A 24358-nucleotide genomic window follows, 5' to 3' on the forward strand; every position below is an offset into this window, starting at 1 on the left:
TTGTGGTACACGGGCCTCTCACTGTTGTGGCCTCTCCTGTTGCGGAGCACAGGCTCCGGACGCGCAGGCTCAGCGGCCATGGCTCACGGGCCTAGCCGCTCTGTGGCATGTGGGATCTTCCCGGACCGGGGCACGAACCCGTGTCCCCTGCATTGGCAGGCGGACTTTCAACCACTGCGCCACCAGGGAAGCCCTAGTATAATTCTTAATACATCAGATGCTCCTCATCAAATGCTGGGACATCTTGAACCAAAGAAAAATATGACCAGTCAGAATAGAGATCCAAGGGTTTGCCAGTTGACTTGATCATGTCAGAGTGATCAGCTTTTTATCCTGGTGAGGTTCACTAATGTCTAAAACCCTAAGGATTACATAAAAATGACAATGTTATCATTAAATCTGTCCAAGAAATTAGACCTTCATGAATTCCATTGAGAACTCCAACTTGATAATGAGAGCTAAGAAGTCATAACACTATTCTGACAGGAAGGTACAGTTAAAGAAATTTGAAAAGCACCAGCAATACATGAAAATGATGGGCTAATTGAGGAAGCAAAGTGCAATCTTCTCCTCCTGGCAGGAAGCCACAGAATGGAGAAGCCCCTGCTCAGTGGACAATGAGACACAATCAAACGGCATTCAGTGCATGATGAATTAAGCATCTGAGAGCAGAGTGACTTTTTCCATAGCAACAAAGCCTCAGAAAGCCCAGAATGTTATTGGCCAGAGTCTTGTATTGTTCTTCCAGGGCTACATCAATCCTCACCCTGGATGATTAAAAGTGTCAGAAGCAAGTGTGATATTCGGATATTCAAGTTAAATGATAAATGTGCATAGAATGAATAGAAAATATAGTTACATGTGTAAAATAGCCAGAATGTTCAATTTCCAAATATGAAAAGTATATAATTCAGAACCTAATTGAAATGGAAGTTTTAAGGATTTGATGCTTACTCAGCATCGCCTAATAAAAGAATGTATCCATTATCCAATCTTTGCTTTTGAAAGAGGTGGTTCTGTTAGGGCGTTGTGAAAGGGTCCAAATCTTTCTCTCTAGTCAAGGCTTTATGCTGGTAACAGGAGTGTGAAAGAATATTTCTCAATGGCCAAGATCCCTGAAAGAACAGAGGTATGAAATGGCCCCTGGCGCAGAAGCACCAAAGAAATGCAGCACCTTGTAGAAAGTGGAGAAGCAGCACATCACTGTCAGCTTGTGACCACTCTGTCATCATCCATGGAGACTGAACCATAACCTGGTTTTCGTTGCCTTCAACCACTTCTAAATATTGTCCATATTCTCAAACTTCATCCAAAATAGACTTGAGATTCTTCTCTCATGAGGATTTGATCATGATTGAAGTGCAATGAACAGGCAGTTAGAATTCTGGTTGCAAAGAATTTAAGTTGAAAGCAGGAATTATGTCTTACCTGTAATACCTTGTGTGCCGAGAATAACTCCTGGTTGAATGACTAGTGGGTGAATGAATAGGAGGCCTAAAAATGAAATGGAAACTTTACAGGACTGTTGGAGTTGAAAGGCTACATTTAGGAAATTAAAAAAGCAAACCCCATAACTGAATTAACACTCTATGACACATTGAGCTACTGATCAAAGAGAGAATTTATTCACAGAGCTTTTCAAATACAAACAAAATAGCACGTTTTTATTTTTTACAAAATGAATATTGGAATAAATGTGGTACAGCACAGTACAATAATGGACGAAAGAAAACAAGATCTAGTGACTGGAAAATGTCTCTCATTACTCTCACATCTGCAACTGACTTCTCTCCTACAGTGGACAGAAAGTTGCCCCTTTACTTCATAAGAATACCATAGCAGAAGCTACTCAGAGAAATATTGCATATTTTTTGAATAATATTGAAATACAAAGGCTTAATTCTAAAGATCTGCATAAACACTGAAAACACGTTGAGGGCATAAAGAGTTTATGCAGAGTATACAAAATACTGATAGAGTGGCTTATTGGTCCATTTGTTAGGTTTAATGTATACTTTATAAAGTGATAATATGGTATTTTAAATGTGTATTAAAAAAGAAAACAGAGGAGTAATGCACTGCTAAACCTCTCATACAGACTGTGCAACAATTTAAATGTCTGTGTATGGGCATGTGTGTGGATGCTTACATCTGTATGTGCTCATGTGCTTTCAGAAGTGCCATGACTTACTGGGAACGTCTGTGCGTTACCCTGCTTCCCAACCTAATACTGTTTCTACTAGCCCTTTTGATTCTCTGAGTCATCATCCTTAAAAAAGAAAACACCTTGTTTGCTGCATATATAGATTTGCTTTGTGTATGTGTGTGTTGTACATCAACAATACTCTGTGGAATAGAAACACCCAACACCCTGCAATATTTTTAGCCTTTGGTCCATTTTTCTCTATCATTCCATGCTCTACATTTCTTGCACAAATCTTGCACAATCCTTCCACCTGGTATACTGTTTTTAATTCCACTGGGTTTCATTTCATTAGTGTTGTATGGTTTAGAACCACTATTCCGCCTTTTGAGAATAGCTGGATGCTTCAGTCCCGCCCAGCCCCTTCAGCCCATCTTCTCCTCTGTTTGCTCTTGGTGGCTCCATCTCAGTATGGGTACTGTTTCTGTTTCTTGCCTGAGAAGCAAGCCAGCCATGTGCATAGCAGCATGGCGGTGGCAGCACCTGCTCCCGTGCAGTAGTAGGCCCAACCGATTTCACACTTACCTAGGGACACAAGAGAAGGAGAGAAAGCAGGCACAGATCAGGATGATTTTACAGGAGGTTCTGTTATTTCTCCCAGGGTGTGTGTTCCTGGTGTACCAAAGTGAAACTGAAATACTCATTAGAAATGTGACACTCACTCAAATGGAATGCTAACAAGGGCTGAAACTTATCCCATGACAGAAGAGAGCTGGAATAGTTGGGTGCATTTCAGAAGGGTCTCAAGGCCTATGTCTCCTGCTAGCTAGTGACAGAAACCTTTTCTCCCCAACTGCGATGCTCACTCCCGTGGCTGAAGGAAAGGAGGAATAATAGCAATCAGGATAGGAGAGATGAAGGTATTAGTTCTGATTTAAATCACCCAAACTCATATGCATAATGAGGTACCTTAGAAAAAAATTCAAAATATAGGTAAGTCCTAAATATAGATATAGTTTCTGCAAAAGGGCCACTCTAAGGAGGAGATCCCTTTGAAGAATAATGCTAAAGTGAAAGAATCTACCGAAAAACTCCTGGAACTACTAAGTGACAACAGAAATGTTGCAGGCTACAAGGGTAATATATAAAATTCAATTGCTTCCTATATACCAGTAATGAACAAGTAGAATCTGAAAGTAAAAACACAATACTATTTATATTAGCATCCCGCAAAATGAAATAAGTAAAAATCTGACAAAATAGTATAAGATCTTTATGAGGAAAACTATAAAACTGATGAATGAAATCAAAGAACTAAATAAATGAAGAGATATTCCATGTTCATGGATAGGAAGGCTCAATATTGTCAAGATGTCAGTTCCTCCCAATTTGATCTACAGATTCAATGTAATTCTAATCAAAATTCCAGAAAGTTATTTTGTGGATGTCAGCAAACTTATTCTAAAGTTTATATGGAGAAACAAAAGACCCAGAATAACCAACACAATACTGAAGGAGAAGAACAAAGTTAGAGGACTGACACTACCTGAATTCAGGACTTACTATAAATCTCCAGTAGTCAAGACAGTGTGATATTGGTGAAAAAATAGACAAATAGACTAATGCAATAGAATAGAGGGCCCAGAAGCAGACCCACATAAATACAGTTAACTGATCTTTAACAAAGGAACAAAGGCAGTACAATGAAGCAAAGACAGTATTTTCAATAAATGGTGCTGGAACAACTGGACATCCACATGCAAAAAAAGGAAATTGGACACAGACCTTACACCCTTCAGAAAAATCAACTAAAAATGGAGCACAGGCTGAAATGTAAAACGTAGAACTATGAAAATCCTAGAAGATAACATAAGAGAAAACCTAGATGACCTTGGGTATGGTAATGACTCTAGATATAATACAATCCATGAAAGAACTAACTGATAAGCTGAACTTTATTAAAATTTAAAAAAACTTCTGCTCTGTGACAGTGTCAAGAGAATGAAAAAACAAACTGCAGACTGAGAGAAAAATGTGCAAAAGACACATCTGATAAAGGACTGTTATCCAAAATATACAAACACTTAAAACTCAACAATAAGAAAACAAACCTGATTAAAAAATGGGCCAAACACCTCAGACCACAGACACCTTACCAAAGAAGTTATACAGATGGCAGATAAGCATATGAAAAGACACTCCACATCATGTCATCAGGGAACTGCAAATTAAAATGACAATGATATGCCACTACATACCTATTAGAATGGCCAACATCTGGAACACGGACACCACCAAATGTTGGCGAGGATGTGGAGCAACAGGAACTCTCATACATTGGTGGTAAGAATGTGAAATGTTACAACCATTTGAGAAGACAGTATGGTGGTTTCTTAGAAAACTAAACATACTCTTACCATACAATCCAGCAGTTGCATTCCTTGGTGTTTACCTAAAGGAGCTGAAAACCTGTGTCCACACAAATATCTGCACCTGGATATTTATAGCAGTTTTATCCATAACTGCCAAAACTTTGAAGCAATGGAGGTGCCTTTCAGAGTCAGGACTCAAATCTGGGTGCCAGGTTCTAAGACTAAGAACTCACTGACCCAAAATATCCTACTTGAATTAGTGGAATAGGTTTCCTCATTCATTAATCCTTTTTTTAAAACAACATTCAAGGTATTCTTTTTGCATGTACAGTAAGGAAGTCCTCTATATCTGTCATTCAACATTGTCTTTTCTGCCCTAATTGAATCCCCTTTTTAGTCAGTCTTAAGAAAATCAGAAATCGGACAATGCTCCAACAACAACCATTTTCTCCCTTTTCTTTTGTTTTTGTTTATCCATTACATTAGCTAAAACACATACAGCCAGATGCTTGGATTTCACAGTCATTGAACATACAAACTATAGTTTGAAAACCATATGTTTTTTTTACAGGTCAGTCATTTTTACCTTGTTCATTAATAACTTCTCTATTGAAAGCTACAAAGACTGTTAGGTATAGCATGCAATTTGACTTCCTATCTTCACTGAAGTCTACTGAAGCGGTAGTTAGCATGTGCCCCATTTACAGATAAGAAGGTGAGGTGAGGCAAAGCTTGAGTCATTGGCTTGTAGTCACCATAAGTCAATAGCAACAAAATTAGACCAAGAGCCTCCACATCTTAAAAGTACTCTAGGGCACTACCTATGTACCAGACAATAGGATATGTTCAGCCTTCAACTTTGATTTCTCCCTCTCCATATCCAATAATAAGTAATAACAATTAAGAAATAGCAAACACAGATTGATTACTATTTGCTCTGAATTGTAGAAGAGCTTTTATGGAGTAAATATTAATACATTTAATCCTCATAAGAACACGATGTGGTAGGTACCTGAGTATCATCCCCACCATTCGCATGGGGACACTAAGGCCAAGGAAAGTTCAGTAACCTGCCCAAGGACTCACCTGTATAGCAAGTGACGAGTCCCTTGCGTCTCTCTCCATAATTTATTCTGTGTGCCTCCACTCCTCAAGTGCCTACAGCAACCCCCGGCAGTCTTACCTGCTGTCATTGCTTTCCTGTCTCCCTGCTTTTATTTATAGTATCATCAACAGCAAAGAGGGCAGCTATCTTTTCAACAATCAATCATGTTAAATCGCTCTCTTACTTAAAATCCTGTAATGATTTCTCAAACATGCAATCTCCTTCCAAAGGCCTGTGAGCCCCTGAATGAGCTGGCATCTGTCTACTTCTCAGACCTCATGACCACCTTCCCTCTTGTCTTCTTTCTGGCCATACTGGCTGTCTTCTCTGGACCACATCAGGCTTGTTATTGGCTCCAGTGCTTCTCACTCATTATTCCTTCCACCCAAAAAATTCTGCTTCCAGATCATTAGAGAGCTGGAGCTTTCTCAGATGGAATCTACCTGCCCCCCCACAACTTGTCTCATCAAAGTCACTCTATTCCTTCACCTCAATTTATTGCCTGTGTAGCACTTGCCATGGTTTGTAAATATTGTGTGTGCGTGTGTTTAACTTCAGTCTATCCCACTAGAATGAAAGTTTCAATTTGGGGAGACCTTTGTATATTTTGTTCCCTCCTGTACCCCTACAACAGTGCCTGGCTCACAGTAGGCACTCAGTAAATAAATGCTGAATGAAAGACAAGGTAAAAGAAAGAGAGAAAGAAAGGAAACAAAGTAGGCAGACAGCTAGTCTTTCAAAAATAAAGTATGGGATTTTAAGAGTAACTCCAGTCTTATTTGACACAGAACTTCTGGAGAGAAGTTCCCAAACCAACTGTGCATTTATAGCTTTGTACAGAGTGTGTTCAGTTTAAAAGGACAATAGATCCTGAAAGAGCACATCTCCACCCCAGGCTGGGTCTCACTGGCACAACGACCTCCATTAATACTGACAGATAGAATCAGTCTTTTCAAGGGTAACAGAGTCTCCTTCATGGACCAGATTTTCTGATAACCATAGGCTAATGTGGCTGTGAGCCTTGGGAATAATCTCCATTTTGAATTATTCTTTAGCTGGACTAAACAAATCTAGGAGGGAGAATTAATAGGTAGCTAAGAGATGGCAGGTGGTTTAGAACCAAAAAGTCAGCAAAATCTGTGGTCAGTCCATTCAGTATAAGGCTCATAACACAGAACACAATCAGTTGTTCATTAATAATAAGGTGTTGATCTCCCATGACCTAACATGAAAAGTGGAGTACATAATTCTTTATTAATTATTGGACACTCACTCAAGAAAAAGTAGTTGGTGAGGCTATTTAATAATAGTGTATGTGGTCTCCCCTGGTGGTGCAGTGGTTGAGAATCTGCCTGCCAATGCAGGGGACACGGATTCGAGTCCTGGTCTGGGAGGATCCCACATGCCGTGGAGCAACTAGGCCCGTGAGCCACAATTACTGAGCCGGTGCGTCTGGAGCCTGTGTTCCGCCACAAGAGAGGCCGCGATAGTGAGAGGCCCACGCACCGCGATGAAGAGTGACCCCTGCTTGCCACAACTAGAGAAAGCCCACACACAGAAATGAAGACCCAACACAGCAAAAATAAATAAATTAATTAATAAACTCCTACCCCCAACATCTTCTTTAAAAAAAATAATAATAATAGTGTATGTAACAGTAGCCACGTGTGTTAAATAAAGATTAAAAAAAAAAAGCCACTAAAGCATTGACTATCAGAGAACCCAGGAAAGACAGTGTAACTTTTTCTCTCCTCTAGAAAAGTCAATAAAATATCGTAAGTTTAAATCTCAGGGGCTCTGAACTGGCAGGGTTGCTGTAGCAGATGGTGTAGTTGCTCCACCCAATTCCTTTGGATCCCTTTGCTGGTTCTGGGCTCCCATCCATCAGCTACTGATTGTACTTTGCTCCTAACAGCTTATACTTGCAACCCTCTTCACGGGACCCGTGAGTTGGGGGGCCACTTTGCTCCAACTCTCAGAAAGTTGAAGTACCCCTGGCAGGACTGGTAGCCAATGACGGGCTGGTGCAGGAGTCTGAAAGCCCTCTTTCTTGCCTCTAGGTGGGACAAACTCTGCTGTGGCATGAATGTTCCAGAGCTCGTAAGAGTCCACACTGAGGCTGGGACCTCACCTGAAATTGCACCCTTGCTTCGTGTCTATGCTTTCACTATCTTGCTTTCCCACTTCCTACTGGTTTCTCCTCGGCTCATTTCCTTGATTCCCTTGGACAGGAATCCTCATCTCAGGGTCTCGGCTCTGGGGAACCCAATTTCAGAGAAGAGCAAATGAACACAGTCTTTCTTGTTTTTCTTTAACATGATAAGGGTTTGTGAAGTTTCTTCAGTTGTTAGATGCTTAACCCACCCACCTTCCCACCCACACCCTGCCATTCCCTGAAACACCCAGAGCCAGGATAGAGCCTTCAGCACACCCTCGCTATGCTACCATCTTCCCGGGGCCAATCCAACTCCTTGCCTTGGTAAGTGTGTATGTGTCATTTCTAATAACTGTTATGTTTCTGGAGCCTTTCTTGTTTGTGTCATAAAACACGTAGTCAACTCAGCAGACCAACCATCCATCATATGAAAATGGAAAGGCAGGACACCAAATAAAGGTACTTAAAAAGTGTACTATCATAGAAAATGTTTGAGGATGTTACACAATCTTGCTGCTAATTACACGTGCTAGTTTATGTGTGTGATTTATACATTTTGTGTTTAAATTTAGCAACTGGCTAAGATCCAAAATGAGCAACTAATGATCAGTGTGATTTAAAAGAAAATTATTCCTCCATTTCAGATATGAAGATGTTGGTTTGCTAAGTAATTGATAAAGTAAATCATTATTAAATCAATAAGGATTTATTCTGGTATTTTGGATTGTATAGAAATATGACCACCCCATCAATCTAACTTCAAAAAAATATACAAAAGCATATACCACACACACACATATCTTCAGAGAAACAAAAAATGGTCAAGATCAGTGTAGTAAGATCAAGATGTGTCAATAAACTTTAGGCAAATCTAAAGAAACACTAAGTCATCCTTCCCCTGATTCTTGATTCCCTTCTTCCCACCCTCTCTCCCTCCCTCAATTCTTTCATAAATTCAACAAATTAAAAAAAATTTATTGGAGTATAGTTGATTTACAATGTTGTGTTAGTTTCAGGTGTACAGCAAAGTGAATCAGTTATACATATATCCACTCTTTTTTTTTTTTTTTTTTAGGATTCTTTTTCCATGTAGGCCATTACAGAGTACTGAGTAGAGTTCCCTGTGCTATACAGCAGATTATTATTAGTTATCTATTTTATATATAGTAGTGTGTACATGTCAGTCCCAATCTCCCACAACAAATATTTCTTAACCGCCCACTCTAACTAGGAATCACTGGATGCTAGGGACCTACTTTGGAAAAAGATAAATACAGCCCCTGCTATCAAGGAGCCATCGTCTAGTCAAGGGTGTATTAAACAATAATTACTTAGATATTTATATAATGATAGTTGTGATATGTGCTTTGAAGAAAAAACATCCAGGATGCTAAGACAGCAAATCCCAAGGACTTTTATACAGTGAGGTCCGTGAAGGAGAGCCTTAAGTTAGAAGCGAAATTTAAGCTGAGACCTGGCAGATGAGCAGGGGCTAACCAAGCCTGAATGTGGGAGGCCAGGGAAGAGTGTATTTGCACCAGGGGGATGGGAAATGTAATGGAGAAACGTAAGCAGATTTGGGTCTCGTGAAAGTATCATTCAAATAAGAGATGGATGCCACTGTGCATGTAAGCAAGAGATGGGGTTGGGTGTGACCACCTCCAGAGTTTGAGAGCTGGAAGCCTGAAGACCTTCTCTTCAAGCGTTCATCTACACTGGTGTATAGACATGTGAGATAGTCAACATCCATCGGTAAGTCTTGAGCACCTACTCTTTGTGTTGCAATGTTACAGGAGACCAATGAGGGGACAAGACAGATAGCGTCTTTGGTTGTACAAAGCTTATGTTCTAGTAAGACCGATTCTTGAGTATCACTCACATCAGCTGCATTATTTTGAAACCATTCCTTGTATATTTTACACATGTCTGTTAGAAATTCAGTTAACAAAATTAACTAGATATCAAAGGGAATTTTTTCCATGAAACTATAAATGTAAATGTACCTCGAATTTCTTCAAAGGAGAAGAAAGATCTTTCTTCTTCCTGAGCACGATTCCTTCCATTGTTAAAACCCACACTCTCAATAATAAGAAATTAGCACTGTGTTTTACAGTAATAGGAGAAAAAATCTTCCTGAGTACCTTAGGCGACTAGAAAAGAGCAGATGTTTAAGTTAATATGTTTTAAACCTTACTGTAGTCCATGAGTAGTAATGGAACCAAAGGAAACCAGGAAATACGGGACCATTCTTCCCTGGCCTCTCACTTCCCCTGTCGTGGCCAAAAATTCTTGTTATTTTAATGTAAACCGAAAGCATTTTGCTAGAGGGCAAGTTTTGTCGGTGATCCTTTCAGGAAATTAGAGAAGCACATCTGTTAAACTTTCTCTTTTGCTCTCTGTAATGCTCCATCAAACAGGACTCCAAGCACACTGGGTTGGCCAACTGCTGCTTTCAACGACGGGGAATGCCACTCTTGACAGATAAAATAGAGGTTAATGGGACAGAAAGCAGCAAACCACAGCCACCTGCAAAATCAATGGGAAAAGGTTCTGTGGCTGCATTCCAGGGCGGCCCCAGGGAGAAGATGGGTGGGAGAGGTGTGGCTGATTCTTTAGGGTGCCTCAAATTAGTTTTTAGTGCATCTTCTGTTAGTAACAGAGACAAAAGAAAAGGTACAAAGAACCCAGCTTTACTACAAATACCAATGAAATTCCAGTGATCAGTTCATCTTTTGAGGACACTGATTGTATTCATTCAACTCATTTGATTACTCTTTCAGAGCCTACCATGTGATTGCCTGTCTCATTCCTGTATCCCAAAGCTCAGTACAATGACGCCTGGACCACAGCAGACAATTGATATATATTTGTGGTGTGAATGGCTATCAGACACTATACCTGTGCTGAGAACAGAGATCTGAAATTAATAGTTATATAATAGCTGTCATGGACAGCCTGTGAGCCAGGTGCTAAACAGTTTAGAAGTGGCATCTCATTTAACCATTTTTGCCTATGATGCTTTCAAGAAATTAGAGAAGCAAATCTGTTTATACTTTCCCAACATCCTTCCCATTTTGAAGATGAAGACACTGAGTTAACATGCAAGATAAGTCACTGGCCCAGTATCTCAAAAAAATGATGAAGCATGAACTTGAACTTGAGTCAGTTCCAAAACTTTTTCGTGTGCTCAGATATGTTTTAGGAAGATCTGTATCACACTGTCCCTATTTGTCTCTGCTAGAACTTACATGCCACAAAGAAATAAGATATATTTTGAGTGAAGTAAGTCAGAAAGAGAAAAACAAATATCGTATATTAATGCATATATGTGGAACCTAGAAAAATGGTACAGATGAACCGGTCTGCAGGGCAGAAATAGAGACACAGATGTAGAGAACAAACGTATGGACACCAAGGAGGGAAACTGATGGGGGGTGGTGGTGGTGGGATGAATTGGGAGATTGGGATTTTCAATCCCTGGTCGGGGAACTAAGATCCTGCCAGCTGTGTTGCATGGCCAAAAATAAATAAATAAATAAATAAATAAAAATAAAACCAGTGGGAGAATTTTATACTTGTAAGTACAGAGAGCAAGAACTCAATACGTTGGTAAAATATGGCATGCAACATGAGAAATCTGCATAATGACAATTTTTGTTGTGTTATTAAAACATGACAGCCTATGAAACAACCAGCCTGTGGATTTAATCCACCTAAATAAGGAGGACATTTTAGCATGGATCATGAAATGCTGTGAAACGGCAACGGGGAGGGATATGTGTGCAGGACACCCAGGAAACTGAGCACGGGGCTCTGTCTTCTCCAGGATGTTCCCTGGGGGAGACCAGAGCAGCACGTGAGCACAGAGGACCGATTTTCCTCCACAAAATTCCTTGGGCCTGGGAAGATGGAGGGGTTATACACTCTTTCCTTCCTACCGAAGGAAAAGGGTTTTCCAACTGATATATAGAAGGATTTCACACAAGCTAAGCATGTGCTCCAGAAGAGGAAGACCATAGGGATTTTTTGGGCGATCAAAGTCGTCCCCAGGCAGCTCCAGCGGTGGGTGCTTGAGGCAAGACAGGAAGGTGGGAGGAATCAGGACTACAGTAAAGGGATTAAACCTGAACAGGACAGAGGCATTTTTACACTCAAGCCTCGTCAAGAGCCAATGCCTCAACCTCCATTTCTGTGTCCTTCTGACTTCATTCTTTCTTCACTCCTTCTGACACCTAGCAATCATCACAGATTTTAGAGTCAAAGGGATACTGGAAAAGGATCATCTAGATCAAGGGTTGGCAACCTTTTTCTCAAAGGGGCCAGAGAGTAAGTATTTTAGGTCAAAAGCAGTCATAGACACAGAGTAAACACACGAGCATAAATGTGTTCCAATAAAACCTTATTTAAAAACAGGCAGAACAGATTTGTCTCATAGTTTGTGGATTCTTGATCTGATGAGGACCCTGTGGCCCGGGAGACTAAAGTGACTTTCCCAGATCTTTTGAACGTGTTCTCTTCAGTAGGAGAGTCTTTCTCTTTGTTTATAATGGAACATTTCCCATTTCCCAATCTAAAGCAGGGTGCTGATGCTGGGTTATTCTTAACCAAAAATCTAGGCCTATTTGGGTAATAAGTCTCTGCACTACACAATTACCTGCTTGCACATTTAAAGTTAATTTCACACAGCTAAAGCAATAATTACAAAGTTGTGAGGGGAAAAAAAGTAAAGCAACAACCTCTTTTAACAGCAAACCAGTACATTTAGACATATGGACTCCATGTCCATTTAAGTAAATCACTAGTGTGAAAACAGCTCTAGATACAAATGGGCAGGGTTAGATGAATGGATAAACAAAATGTGGTCCATCCACAATGGAATGTTATTTAGCCTTAAAAAGGGGTGAATGCTACAAGATGGATGAACCTTGAAGACATTATGCTAAGTGCAAGAAGCCAGACACAAAAGGACAAATATTGTATGACTCTACTTACATGAGGTACCTAGAAGAGGCAAATTCATAGAGACAGAAAGCAGCAGAGTGGTTACCAGGGGCTGGAGGTAGGAGATAATGGAGAGCTATTATTTAATGGGTATAGATGCTATTTGGGATGATGAAAAAGCTCTGGTAACAGATAGTGCTGATGGTTGCACAACATTGTGAATGTACTTAATGCCACTGAATTGTATACTTTAAAATGATTAAAATGGTAAATGTTATGCTACGTATATTTTATCACAATTTCACAGAAAAGGAGCAGTGTTATGTGGGATAGAGAACAGAGCTGAGATGGGTCCATCAGAGAAACTGGAGGCTCTGAGAACTAGAACTCCAGGTGACTTTGCTGGGTGTGGCTGCCTGGGAACCGATGCTTTTTCACTTCCACTCACACCTGGGCTCCCAGGGGTTTCCCTTGTGCACCACACCAAACTCGCTCATTGCTTCCTTTCATGTCAGATCCATCCAGGGTCCTTCCTCCTAAACTCTACACGAAATCAGGCCCCTGCATCCTCTTATCCTGAAACCCCTGTCAGAATCACATAACCACAAAAATGGTGGCAGAGATGCCTTGCCTACACGGCATTCCCACAAAACAGAGGAATAGCAAGAGAAATAAAAATACCCCAGTGCCTTCAGAAAAGTGATTAAATTTCAGTTTAAGTTCCGAAAAGTAGGGTGAATGGAGCAGCATCTGAATTCTTATGATCACACCAATCAAATGGACCTCTGTTCCATGGTCCGGTGGATAGTTCTGTTACTATACATTTGCACGATTTACCCATAAAGACAGTTTACGCCTTGTCCAGTCTGGCCGGCTGAGTCTCTGCTGGCGCGGTTGTTTATTAGTTCTTGCCTCTTAGCACCGGATCCACCCTCAAAGTTTCCCTAGAGATAATGCCGCTGTTCAGATGATAAGGCACACGCATTGCCTCCAAACACAGAATGTGTACCACTGGCCTTTGTGTTCATGCTGTGAACTGACACAGAATCCCAACTCCATGTGGAGGTGGCTGAGATAACCAGCGGTGCCTTATTCAGTGCCTGGCGATAAAGATTATCCTTTGGTTTCTTTCTATAGCTGCCATTTATAAAGGCTGAAACTACCTGAAATGCAGCTCCTTTGACTCACGGACGGCCCCAAAGAGAGTGTGAAAGGACCCAGGCTGTCTCTAATTGCTGCTTCCCAGTGTGGCCTGTGCCTGCTGCCAGTCTTCCAACAATCCCACGTGAAGAGGTGCCGGTTCCCAGCCGGATGGCATTTTATCTACCCTCCCGTTTGCACCTGTCACGCTTTCATCGGCCACCAAGCAGCCTCTGAATATAGTCTCTGTATCCAGTGAAATGGAAATGTGTGGCTGCAAGGGCTGGGTAGCTGCCCTCGGCCCAGAAGGTTCCCTTGATGATAGCTCCTTGCTTGTAAGGTTGCTCTTGGGAACGGACTTAATCCAGTTTGGTCAAGCACAACCTTGAGACTCTGGGAAATTACAACACCCACTGAAAAAGCAAGAGGGATGGTAAGGCGTAGCTACTCTCCACCAGCCCCATTTCCAAGTTATAAGGAAAGCAAGTCTCAGACCACATCCTGCTACACATACCGACACTTGTTAAACAAACACTTATCAAACAGCAGGCACGAATCAGCTCAGCAACCTGTTCTGAGAGCTAGTCACATCCTAGCTCCCTATCGTTTTAAGTGATGGGGCTACCATCTTGCATGAAAGACACACTGGAGGCAAATGAAGCAAGGTCCCGGGAAGAATTCTGTTCCTTCTGGCAACAAATAACCCCAAATCCTCTGAACCAGAGACTAGAAACGGAGTCCTTATTAGGGATGATCAAGCCTTGACTGCCATTCCTCAGGACAGAATGCACACAGCTGGAATGCTGTCCTCATTGTTAAAAATACTAAAATATGTATCGCTGTACTGGTGCATAAACAGCCACTGCCCCAAGTTCTCCACATGCCCCACTGGCCCCTCGCTCCTCTGAGAACCCTAGGGAATCCTATGTCCCAGGAGTAAAAAAGCTAATGCTTGGCTGAGCAGGGCCCCTTGGGAGCCTGCTCCAGTATTTGTTTTGGTTTGGATTAGTCAGAGCCCATGACATACTGGTTGTTAAATACTTTAAATATCTTTCAGACTTACAGTAATGGCTATATGCCTGGATGGCTGTTTAAATCCTTTCCTGGGGCCTCCCTGGTGGCGCAGTGGTTAAGAGTCCGCCTGCCGATGCAGGGGACACGGGTTCGTGCCCCGGTCTGGGAGGATCCCATATGCCGCGGAGCGGCTGGGCCCGTGAGCCATGGCCTCTGGGCCTGTGCATCCGGAGCCTGTGCTCCGCAACGGGAGAGGCCACAACAGTGAGAGGCCCGCATACCACAAAAAGAAAAAAATAAAAATAAAAAAAATAAATCCTTTCCTGTAAGTACAGGGAGTATCTCTAGCTCTTTAAGCCAATCCATAACCTTGAATATCTTTAATTTCACCGATGACAGTCCATTTTTAACATTTATCATGCTAATAAGTAAAAAACCAATTCCACCATTAAAATCTAATTCCACCATTAAAACATAGGTTTTAATAATAAAACACCAATTCCATTATTAAAATCCATTTCTGACCATGGCTATAATAATCGTGAGCCTTCTGGTGTTGGTCGAGATATGGGTAATAGTAGCCTTGAGTTTCCACTCTGGATCCTGAACCTGAGCTGTGACTTCCTATAACTCACACACACATCTCAGTCTGTCTATTCTAAAGTATTTTTAAATGAATGACAGGCATCGTAACAGTGGTCTTAAGAATTCTGAAGAATCTGAGATTTTATTCTACTTGTAAGCTAACAAGTTAGCCTGCCCCACATTCATGGATGCTGGCAAAAGCTAGGAGACTTCTGGATCAGAGATGGAGGACTGGATTATTATCTTCAGCACAGCAACCAGCATGAGCTTCACATCTGGTGAAGAATCCATCCCACAGGGGCTGACGCAGTAAACTCAGTAAGTTTGTGTCACCGTTAAGGAATCCTAAGCTTACGGATCCCCAATTTTTTTATAACAGGCTGCAGCAAATCCACCCACACTTCGCCCCAGAGGGAGACATTATTATAGGAAACAATAAATAAAACCCGTCCTCTGCTCCAGCAGGAGTCATTGTCTTCCAAGGCTGCTCACTATACAAACATCTTTGAAAAGACAGTTCAGAACAACGTGCTACCCAGGCATGGTGGAGGATTGCCCACTAAAGAACCTGGTTAGGATTCTAAGTGGAAGCGTATTCCATTCCTTAGGAAGGTTGAATGCTCATTTTCACAGATACGATTTCAAATTAGAATTGGTGTATGGGAGTATTTATTTGCAATAATGCCTATTGCAAGTAGAGATGTTTCTCCCTATAACCTCCCTCTGACAAACACTTTGGTAGATAATGAAATCAAGTCAAAGGAACCCAATGGCTTTCCAACTTCCTGCGGAGATTTGAGGATTGCTGGGAGACTAGGTCTAGAATTCAGGTTTCAAAGCTTTCCAATGTCAGACTTCCAAATGCTGCTTACCACAGGCTCTGAGTCTTCATGTGCCAGGAATCCACTTGAATAATAAATAAAAACTATGAATACTCTTTCCAGAAAAAAGCACATATGCGCAAGCATATAAACTTTGCACAGTTTTCAGTGGGGTAACAAATTCCCTGAAGCCTGTTGATGGATGGACTTTGGGTTTCTTGAATGGTCTGGAGACCTCAAGTTAAAACTCATCCCTAGAACAAGGGTTACTGTAACATTGAACTCAATTACCAGTGTCATCAAAACACCTAGTTGCTAACCGAAGCAGCTTACATACTAAGATATCATGTAGCAGCTATCCAAAGCATGACCCCAAATCAAGAGGTTGAAAAAAAACCCCGTCCAGAACATACAAAAATCAGTGCTTCAAAGAGGCACAGTGTTGGGCTTTCTTGGTGGCGCAGTGGTTGAGAGTCTGCCTGCCAATGCAGGGGACGCGGGTTCGTGCCCCGGTCCGGGAAGATCTCACATGCCGCGGAGCGGCTGGGCCCGTGAGCCATGGCCGCTGGGCCTGTGCATCCGGAGCCTGTGCTCCGCAACGGGAGAGGCCACAACAGTGAGAGGCCCGCGCACTGCAAAAAAAAAAAAAAAAAAAAAAAAAAAAAAGGTGCACAGAAACAGAGCTGAATTGTGTTTTTTTAAAACATGCTTCTAAGATGATTTATGATGACTTGAGAAAGGACACAGATTAGAAGTGAAGGAATAGGAGAGAAAGGGGTAATTAATAACTGCAATGAATAATCGCTGACAGGGTGACATAAAACTGTTGCAAAACAACTACAAAAAAAGCAGAAAGAGGGCTTCCCTGGTGGCGCAGTGGTTGAGAGTCCGCCTGCTGATGCAGGGGACACGGGTTCATGCCCTGGTCCGGGGAGATCCCACATGCCGTGGAGCGGCTGGGCTCGTGAGCCATGGCCGCTGAGCCTGCGCGTCCGGAGCCTGTGCTCCGCAACGGGAGAGGCCACAACAGTGAGAGGCCCGCGTACCGCAAAAAAAAAAAAAAAAAAAAAAAAGGCAGAAAGAACTCAAAGTTTTTTTCAGTCTTGGTTATTTAGTAAAAGGGCAAATCACTCAAGAAATGTCCATGGCTCTTGGGGATGACTCCATATGACAGCACAGCCGCTAATGATTTTTTTTTTAAGTCTTGTTTATCTTTTATATACTCTGGCTAAAGCGATGGAAAAGTATACGATACATCCTCAAACTTTTTCAACATGATTAAAACAGGAAACGTGTTGGTGTTTAAGGCAGCAAGGAGGAACTGATATTTATTTGTACGTCTTCATGTGCAAAAGCATCTTCCACTACCGCCTTCAATCCTTTTAACAGGCAGGTGAAGCAGGTACTGTTATCTTCTTTTAGAGACTGAAGAACTGAAGTTCTGAGAGCTCAAATAACTTGCCCAGAATCAAACAGGTCTCGGAGAGTAAAACTGAGATTCAAATCCAGTCCATGTTTTTTCCTTTAAGAGGAAAATTCATTTATCTGGAATAACTCATTTGTACAGAAATTTCTGAAAAGCTCTGATAAATGAGTTTTACTCTACAAATTCTCTATATTAATTAGTTTTTGTCGACATTCTACCAGGTTAAAAATCAGGAGAAAAGTCACAGCAGCCCTTTGATTACTTTGTTACATTTTTGGTTTTATTCTAAAACCACTTTGGATGGATTATTAATCAATAATGTTTACCAGTGACCCTTTCCTCACAGGAGACCTGTTAAGAGGTCTGTCTTCTATTTCTATTACAGAACAAAGGCAAAAACACACAGGAAGGTCACTAACATAGGAGTTAACATAGTAATGTGAATTCTCAATTCTGGGGCAGAAATATTGCTCCCAAGATTAAGAGCCACAATATAAAGATTTGAAAGAACTCTCTTCTAACGTTCATATAGACACATCTCCCAGGAACATTAGTGAAACGTCTTTCCTCAGTGTTACTATTCCGAACGAAGAGATAATTAGATAAGAGGATGGTCTAAGACAAATCTGTGTGAAATCTCTCAACTGTAATGTCCTTGAGGGCAGGGAGCTGGTAGGAGACTTCCCAAAGGGGTTGTATTACATTATCAGAAGGAATTATCAGCTTGGGATGTTGGGGGTGGGCAGTAGATTCTTCTTTTTAATTAATAGATTTATCCCTAAATCCTTAACGATCAGAAACACTTAATAAATCTACATATTTATTCAAGATGATGTTCATGTAGCCAATTGGTCTTAATTGCTGTTTCTCAGTCATTGTTAACATAATCGATTAAACAAAGTTCATTGCTGAGAGAGGATCTAAAACATCAAAACCCGTTAAATTTAGTGTTAGTGCATTTCTACCCCTCCCACCCCGATCAATATTCAAACAAAACATGCTAGGAAATAGTAAAGAGCACATAATACAAAAGAAAAACGAGAATGAACTGGTTCAATCTCCTAAACTTCCTTCAGTAAACTGAGTCTAAAATGGCACACCACTCAGGTATACCATTTTTTGTTTTTATAAAAGGATAACATTGAAAGCAAATGAAGAAGGATCTTTAAAAGACAGACTAACGTATTCTTCCCAATAGTTTGGTGGCCATATCTTAGTATTTCTTAATGTCTCAATATTAAGATATGGCCACCAAACTACTGGGAAGAATGCTATTTCTCATTTCCTGCAGGTTTTCTGAGCACATTTCCTTTTTTCCACTAGCATTGAATTCCACTGCTGCAAATCACTGCAAGTCACTTTAGGTTTTTACAAGGCACTGATACAACAATGGGCAAGATCCTGCTCTGAAATAACCAGACCAAAAAAGACTTTAGGAAGGAAAGATTTAAAGCAATTTCTTTTTTCATCTACCAGGGCTTTTGGTTTTTTAAACTATGACCCTGAACTTGATTACTTTCTAGGAAATGGTTAAGCCATTAGTCCCTTAGAGAGTAATGTCGTGATTCTCACCAGGATATCAGTGGCCAAGTAGATACAGAAACATGATGGCAGCTGCCTTTTTAGTGGTCAAAAATGAGCCATAGGGTTTCTTCCTTTTCATCTTCTCTCTTCCTTCCTTTTCTCTCTCAGCCTCCCTCTCTCTCTTCTTTTAACCATTTAGTAGACAGCAGATATGTGACGTGCAGGTAAGAATCATATCTACCTAATTCATAATTTTATTCTAAGTATCTGGCACAATTTTTGGAACCTAGAATGTGCGTAATAAATATTTGTTGAATACATAAATATGACTATTAAATACTGCTATGAGCCAAACACTGAGATAGGCACCAAAGTTGCAAAAAGTCTGTCCCATAGGAACCTGCAAAGATGTGTTTAGGGAAGCAGATAGATAGAATTGGATCTATGATTATACAGAATGGGGTGCTTTTTCCTAAAGCAGGGTCAGAGGCATTTACTCAGCTATAACTTAAAGTGGAAATGTTCACACTCTAATGTCATTGTCATGGTCCCAGGAATGGACGGGTTGAATTTATGCCCCTGAAATGAATTGATTCTTCTCCCTACTTTCTGAAATGAACACAGAAAATCCTTTATCTCCTGAAAATGAGGCCCCTAGGAAAGCTGAGTGACCAACAAAGCTGATTGTTTTTTCCTTGGAGGTGCCCAGACACTTTGCTCGTCACTTCATCACCAGCCAAGTTGGACTTCCTCTGCCTGTGGCAGTTTCCCAGCATCCTTTGCAGCATCACCTTCCAGAATGTTCTCATGGGTCCCCCAAGGCCTACCAGTTTAGGTCTTGGTTTACTTCACAGCAGCTGCCCGGCTTCCCTCTGTCACCCTCCTGCACTAGAGCCGAGTGAAGGAACACAGGCTCATGCTGGACCTTCTAAGTGACTTCCAGTGATTAGCACGTAAGTGTCAAAAGTTTGGAACCAGTTCCAGATAATAGCCACGGAGGAGGCGGGAAATCAGCACTGCTTTAAAGACTTTACCTTTGGCTAAATCTCAATGTGTATTCAACACCTTACCTCTAACCAGTCTCCCAAATAGCAGTCTCATAATAGTATCATCAATGACCTTTAAGCAATGAGCAGAAACGCATCAAGTGTTAGGGGTCTCTTCCCAAACCGAGCAACAGATGCTGCCTGCTGCTCTTTGGAAGCACCTAGCAGGCCAGCCCGGCTCCTGCACAGCTCAGACGGCTGCAGCCCCTGGGCAAAGCCTCCGCTTGGTCTGCATGAAGCAGTCTCAAAAGTCCATGTAAGTCACGGGAGTCTGTTCACTTCTCACCAAAGGGATGCTTATTTTATTCAATATCACAGAAGCTGAGAGGAGCTTCTCCTGTTACTGTCTGCAAAAATAGAAGCTTCTCTGTGGACATCAGGAAAACTGGGTCACTCCGCTTCAGAAACACCCACAAACGCCAAACTTGAGAAAGCTCAAAAAAGAAATTTTCTACTTTCGTTCCCATTTTGGCCCACTGACCCCTCCATAGCTTGCCAATCATTTTTTTTTTTAAGTGCAGTTTGATTTGAGAAGAGAGAAAACACGAGTCAGGAGTCAAAGAGCTCAAGGAGACGTGCCCAGAGAGATGTGCAATGGTCATTGCTCAGATCAGAGGAGAAGAGATTTCTTCACTGGCGTGAAAATTTGGAAGAAACAGACTCTCCTCTTTTCTGACACTGAGAGGTTCTGAGTTTTCCGAGTTTATGGTACTGTTCTTGAGAAGCCAAGAGCATAATTTCAAGGACAGGAAACATGATGGCTTCTTAATCAAATGAAATAGCCAAGTGAAAGCAATAATCACTCAAATTTACTTGGCAAATGAGCAAGACAAATTAATTGAAATTCTACTTTTGATCATAAGGATATAGTTAGAAAAGTCTTTGGTGGATGAAAATATCTCTGAGGCAGGAATTAAATCAACTGGACAACCTGATGACAAAGCCCTTATGCTTAATGTATAAATCCCAACTTGCTGGCATGGAATATAAAGGAAGAATAGAGATGATCAGCAAATATTCATTAAAAAAATGGTCCTGTACAAACAATGTGAATAATAATAGCAAACATCTACTGGGCTTTTATTACGTGAAGATGCTATGCTACACTGTGTATTATTCTTATCACTTGTACTGTTTTGCTCTCTTAAAAATTAATAAAGAGAACCATTATGGTTACCACTTGCACAGCATAAACCATTACTGTTCCTTTGTCCACAACAATGGACTTCATGACAGAAGGAGCACAGAGCACCAAAGTCTGACAAAAAATAGAGACTGAGATGCCTTTTCTCCTCTTAGCCTCATCTTCCACTTACAAATGTCACTACTTCTCAGTAAATCTGGTTCTGTAAAACTCTGAACACATCCATGCTGGGCCACAAGAAGCCAACTCGTACATGGTGTTGCCTGACAGCAGCTATTCATTCAAGATGGGCACGTGACAAATTGGTCCAACTAGACGGAGGAGAGAGACTTTTATTCCATTACTGGGGGAGAAGCTCGCCCTCGCCTATTTGACATGAACAAGGATGCTTGGAGCTACAAGTGCCAAATGCAGTCCTCTTCCGACCAAGGGGAGAACTAGCCTCAGGATGAAGGACTTTGAGATGGACAACATCTTTGAGCCCCTGGCTCAGTCAAGTCTGAAGTTCACCTTGGCTCTGGCTTTCCTGTAATAAGGGATCTTAAATGTCTTCTTTGTTTAAGCCAGTTGGCATCAGATTTTCGTAACCTAAAGTTAAAGCCTCCTAATTTATATAAAACAAAATGAATGAATGTTTGTTAAACTAAATTCTAGCAAGATACAAAAAATTAATTTTTCTATATAAATTAAGGCTTTTTAAAAAAAGTGTGGTCGCTGACCACTTATACCTGAATCACCGGGGATCCTTGTTTGAAACACAAATGAGAGAAGCATAAGATCCAAGGCATAGAAACTAAAAATCTATACTCTCAACCAGCCTACCTCTGATTCCAGTGCTAAAGGTTGAGAACGACTGTCAAGGCAAGCTATACAATTTCAGTGGGGGAATTTAGAAATTCATTATGCAGCCTGTTTTAAATTCTTGTTTCCCTGTTTTTAAAATGTGTGTATTCAAACCTGCTCCTTGCTTCCTCGTAAGTAACTGTGATCGAAAGGTAAGCAGAGTAACAGTCTTTGATTTGTGAAAGTGGATATTTTTGCAAAATTGCTTCAAGGCTCGGGACTTTATAAAATATGAAAATGCTTGAGAAATAATCAATAGCCTGATAAAACTGCTTTTGATGAATGTAAAACAAATTCTCCCCCAAGTGCCTTTCTAAAGAAAGCAGGTATTTTAAAAAGTAGATTCTATTAGGCTCGCACCACGTTATGTTACTACCACAAATGTGAGTTTTTTATGTAGTCCCTTCCTCGCCTGAACAGTACTCATATTTTTGGACTCAGTTTAAATGCTCTTTCCCTGGGAGGCCCTTCCTAGCCCCCCAAGGATTCCTACCTCCTCTGGTGCGTAATCAGGCTCCTTCCTGGCTCTTCTCCCTGACCTGCCTGCAACCTACCTCCCTGTCACCCTAAAACACACCCACATTCACTCTTTACCTACCGAAATCCTCTACAGCCTTGAAGTCGCAGCTAAAAATAATACCTCCTTAAGAAGCACCCAGGTGAGGTCAAGGCCCCTCGAATGGTGAAATAGAAACTAAATGAAATACCAATCGGGCTGCTTTTGGCTGCAAGTAAGAGAAGGCCTGACTCAATCTTTACCCTGTAAGGAAATGAATTACTGTGTGTCAGCAAGGCTGGAAATTCTAGGGATGCCTGCCCACAGGCTGGTTTCTCTGCCCGCCTCTGCCCTGCAGCCTGCTCCTTCCTGCTATTCCACCTTGTCAGGGGTGGCTGCCGGAGGGAGGGAGACCATGGCTTCTGATGCCTCTTCCTTAGGCATGTGATTCCATCTTTCTCAGAAGCCTCTGGAAACACCTCCAGTCTCACTCGGCCAATTGAGCTTAAGCTTTCCATGCTAGTGTTAAGAGGTGGGATGACCAAGCTTAATTAATGGTGCTTTTCACACCTTATGTCACAACATGACACAACAAGAAAATGGTAGTATTTACAAAGGATCCTAGGATAACTGGATGGGGCTGCTCGGTGCAAAGTCTTGGACTGTCCTATATCCTGACCGACTGAAGGAATCAATAAATGAGCACAAATGGAATGAGGACATTTCTGGCACATCAGGGGGACGCTTTGCTTGAGGTCAGGGGTCTCAAACTACAGCTCCACTACCCGTTTGTATAAATAAAGTTTTACTGGGACACAGCCACACCCATTCATATAGGAACTGTCTCACCATGTACTTGGCCATATGGCTTGCAAAGCTGAAAATATTCATGATCTGACTCTGGCTCTTTATAGAAACATTTGCCACACTTTGGCTTAGACTGACCGACTAGAGTGGAATAATATTGGCAAGACAACCACAATGCCCATTACAGAGCCTGACCCTTTTTAACAGCCTTTCCATATATATATATGTGTGTGTGTGTGTATATATATATACACACATACACACACACACACACACACACGTATTTATATATTTAAGTATATGTGCCTTTCCTGTTAGTTTTTAAGTTCCATGAGGGGCATAAATAGTGTCTTTTAATTAATTAATTTATTTTTGCTGTGTTGGGTCTTCGTTTATGTGCGAGGGCTTTCTCTAGTTGTGGCAAGTGGGGGCCACTCTTCACCGCAGTGCGCGGGCCTCTCGCTATCGCGGCCTCTCTTGTCGCGGAGCACAGGCTCCAGACGCGCAGGCTCAGTAGTTGTGGCTCACGGGCCCAGTTGCTCCGCAATAGTGTCTTTTTAAATTCATTCCTGATGCCATGTCCCCAGCACCTTGCACGAGGCCTGGAACGTCGAAAGCACCCTATAAATATTCCTTTGCTGAATAATTGAATGAATGCACTCCTTAAATAATCTGCCAAAGTGGGAACAAAAGCAACAATGATTTCTTTTGGGATATGCTCTAAAGTGGCGGTCCCCAACCTTTTTGGCACCAGGGGCCGGTTTCCTGAAAATTGTTCCTCGGATGGGGGGCGGGG

At 41.4% G+C, this 24358-nt stretch overlaps 1 protein-coding gene across 1 annotated transcript in view; it reads right to left on the bottom strand.

The window, feature by feature from the left end:
• Positions 1 to 1603: 1603 nt before the first annotated feature.
• LHFPL6 (LHFPL tetraspan subfamily member 6) overlaps positions 1604 to 24358 on the bottom strand; it is a 213520-nt gene continuing 190765 nt past the window's right edge. Inside the window, exon 4 of the mRNA XM_060080231.1 lies at positions 1604 to 2728. Coding sequence (XP_059936214.1) covers positions 2610 to 2728 — 119 coding nt within the window. The 3' untranslated portion in view covers positions 1604 to 2609. The remainder of the gene's footprint in view (positions 2729 to 24358) is intronic.

The sequence above is a fragment of the Mesoplodon densirostris genome, chromosome 17, assembly GCF_025265405.1.
Source record: "Mesoplodon densirostris isolate mMesDen1 chromosome 17, mMesDen1 primary haplotype, whole genome shotgun sequence".
In the NCBI taxonomy this organism is placed as follows: domain Eukaryota; kingdom Metazoa; phylum Chordata; class Mammalia; order Artiodactyla; family Ziphiidae; genus Mesoplodon; species Mesoplodon densirostris.